We start from the raw sequence: 3,595 nt of genomic DNA, 5'->3' as shown, positions 1-3,595 counted from the left end.
AAAAAAAAAAAAAAAAAAAAGCAGAACCAACAGCAGCAACAACAACACAAAGTCTAGGGTGAGGAGCTTCAGAGATGACTAAAGTGACTTCTGTCCCAAGGGATTCAGTGCCCTCTTCTGGTCTCCTTGGGCACTGCATGGGCATAGTACACAGAAATAAATGCTGGCAAGACATCCTTTACATTACAAACAAAAAAGCAACACTCATAAGCAAGTGCATTTTTAAAAAGTACACATACAGACACACAGTCACAGAAATACACAATCACACATACAAAACAGACTCACCACACACACACACACACACACACACACAATCACTCATATACACAAAAACACTCACAAAACCACACACTCACACACAAACCAACCCAGGGCTGCAGAGATGGCTCAGTAGTTAAGGGCACTTGCTGCTCTTACAGAAGACCCAGGTTTAGTACCCAGCACCCACATGGCAGCTCACAACCATCCATAACTCCACTTCCAAGGAATCTGCTGCCCTTTCCTGTCTTCTACAGGCACCAGGGATGCACCTGGTGCAGAGATATACACGCAGGCAAAACTCATACACAAAACTAGGCACAGCAGTCTGCTGGGGAGATGGCTCTAAGGGTAACAGGTTTGCTATGTAGATTCGAAGCAAAGCCAGAAAGGTGAACGGACACTGACCTGAAGCAAAATCTCAGATGCTTGGTTGGGGGCTAGGGGCTAGAGGCTCAAGAATGTTTTCAAAGATCAAATTGACCTGACATCTTGAGGTCTTGTTAAAATGAATTATTATGTCACACTGAGATCTAAAGAGGTCAGGGCAGGAGAAGCAATTGTTGTTCAGAGGGAACAAGGCTGCACCAAGAAGGAAATGAGATGGTGGCAAGTGGAAGACTGCAACCATGTGTTCTACTTGAACCGATGTTGACATAGCCATACCGAGGAAAAGGCTGTTCGCACAGGACATTGCAGTTTGGGGCCAGAGGGACAACTGTGGTAGAACTCTTGCCTAATCTGCATGGACAAGACCCAAGTTTAATCCCTAGCAATGCACACGAATACATAATCAGTATTGCTGGGTCCTCATGTTTGCTATGCAAGGCAATGTCACTATACTTGATCCCTGGCTAACATTCTTTAAAAAACAAAGCAAAATAAAAATCAGCAAGCCGAGAAATGGTGGTGTGCACCTTTAATGTCAACACTCAGGAGGCAGAGGCAATTGGATCACTATGAATTCGAGGCCAGCCTGGTCTACGGAGTGAGTTCCAGGACAGACAAGACTACACAGAGAAACCCTGTCTCAAAAACAAACAAACAAACAAGAAAACAAAACAAAAAAACACCACCACCAACAACAACAAAAAACCTTTACTATGTTTTAACTTACTGGTTTTTTGTACATGAATGTTTTGCCTGCATGAGTGTGTATTTGGTCTTTTGATGGCCCAAAGAGGGCACCAGATCCCTTGGAATTAAGAGTTAACAGACGGTTGTGAGACATCATGTGGCTGATAGGAACCAGACTTTGGGTCTTCTACAAGAGCAACAAGTGCTCTTAACGCTGAGCCATCTCTCTGACCCCCTAATACTTTTTTGAAGATGAGCATCCGGTTAAGTCTCACTATTACTTCTAATATATGTGCAGTCATGGTCTTTATTTTCATACTCCTAGTGTTTTTTATGGTTGCTTGTCCTAACAAAATATGCATTTTTGTGTGTTTGGGTATGAATAACCTAAAAGCAAAAAGTCAATATTGTCTCAAATATCTATTTTATGTATTTCTTCTCCCCGCCACCCCTACCTGAGATCAGCTTTCTCTGTGTGAGCCTGTTTGTCCTGAAACTCACTGTGTAGACCAGGCAGACTCAGAGATCCACCTGCCCCTGCCTTCAGAGTGCTGGGATTGAAGGCGTGCACAACCACTGCCTGGCTTATTTTCTGTATTTAAAAAAATTAGATTTTATTTGATATTCATGAGTGTTTACTTACATGTATGTGTGTGCACCACATGTGTCCCTGGTGCCCATGGAGGTCAGGAGAGAGGTGGATCTCCTGGAACTGCGCTTACAGATGATTGTGAGTCACCACGTGGGTGCTGGAAATAGAACTCAGATCTTCTGTAAGAGCAGCCAGTGCTCTTAACCACTGAGCCATCTCTCCAGCATCTCTTGAGAATTTTTCTTACATTTCTTTATTACATGTGATCACATGGGGGCGGGGGGCAGAGAACAACTAAGGTGGGGTCAGTTCTCTCCCTCCACCAGGTGGGCCCTGGGGTTTGAACTCAGAACCTCAGGCTTAGTAGCAAGTACTTTTACCTAGTTAGCTTCTTTATGACTCTAAATTGCTAAGTTTTTAAAGGAACTTTTGGAAAATATAAAAGAGGCCAAAAAATGCATAATCTGAGTCTGATAGGGGTTAACGGTTTAGTCTACCCTCTGGTATGCACATTGGCATGTATGTACATATATGCAGCTGTAAGGACCCAAAGCCCGGGCATGTATTCACTGCTTAGAACTTGGATAAGATTGTTAGTCTGGGGCCCTTTGCATGAGAATCGCCTGAGATCCTTTTGGAAATGTCAGCTCTTGCCGCCTCTCATTGAGAAAGTCCAACTCGTGGTTCAGAGATGCTGACACTGTGTCAGGCCCAGATCCCTGCTTGGGAACTGGCTTCAATGGTGTCCTTTCACGTTTCTTCTCCATTACTGACTGTGACAGCACTTTCTATGACTCTGGAGGATTAAGTGGTCCTTTTCTCTCTCCAGGAAAAGAGGGGGAACAAACCGTCTGATAAGGCCACCCTGCTGGCCTTTGATGCCCTGGTGACCTTCTGTGAAGAAGTGGGGTAAGTGGGCTTGGGGATGTGACATAGCCACTCACTGGTGGGACATTTGTCTGGCAGGAGTAGGGCCTTGTGGTTAATCCCAGCATCGTCTCCCTGCTCTTCAAAGGGAAGAAAGGCCGGTGACTTATGTTGGATGTGAATAGTGTCAGACCATGCCCTCTCCCAGCAACCCTCACTTTCTCAGCTAACACAAGCTAGCCTTTGTAGCCCAAGGGACCCCTGCTTGCCAAGTCAGGGCCCTTCCCTTTTTTTTTTTTTTTCCTTGAGTCCCCTGAATCTCTGGCTCTTGTGTGTGAGGATTTATTCTACACTGGGATAATCATCCGCTCCTCTGCCTACTTCATGGCTGCCTGGCTCCATGAGCAGTTCCCTGCAGAGTAATGGGATCAGCTCTAAACCATTGCGCTGGCTCTTCGGAACACTTGAGCCAGGTCATGCAGTCTCCTGTAACCCAGGCTGGCCTCCAATTTGCCACATATCAGAGGCTGGCCTTTGACTTCGAGTTATCCTGACTGCCTTCACCTCCCAAGTGTTGGGATCACAGGCTGTGTCACCACACCTGGTGAGCTGTTCTCTTATGCAGAGCCCAGTCAGAAGCTTGGGACCCACTCATCTTTGGTGGTCGGGGGTGGGGTGGGGGTGGCGCATGCTTTGCTAAGTAAGCTTTTCTTTCTTTTCTTTTCTTTTTTCTTTTCTTTTCTTTTCTTTTTTTTTTTTTTTTTTTTTTTTTTTTTTTTTTAGGGAGTGTGTGTGTGT

General features: G+C 45.2%; 1 protein-coding gene across 1 annotated transcript in view; it reads left to right on the top strand.

Moving 5' to 3' along the window:
• Nucleotides 1–3,595, top strand: part of Recql5 (RecQ like helicase 5) — a 39,209-nt gene that overhangs the window by 11,387 nt on the left and 24,227 nt on the right. Inside the window, exon 7 of the mRNA XM_021212590.2 lies at nucleotides 2,760–2,839. Coding sequence (XP_021068249.1) covers nucleotides 2,760–2,839 — 80 coding nt within the window. The remainder of the gene's footprint in view (nucleotides 1–2,759; nucleotides 2,840–3,595) is intronic.

Source organism: Mus pahari, chromosome 14 (assembly GCF_900095145.1).
Source record: "Mus pahari chromosome 14, PAHARI_EIJ_v1.1, whole genome shotgun sequence".
NCBI classification, from domain to species: domain Eukaryota; kingdom Metazoa; phylum Chordata; class Mammalia; order Rodentia; family Muridae; genus Mus; species Mus pahari.
The sequence above is the reverse complement of the archived record's forward strand: the minus strand, read 5'-3'. Positions and strand labels throughout refer to the sequence as shown.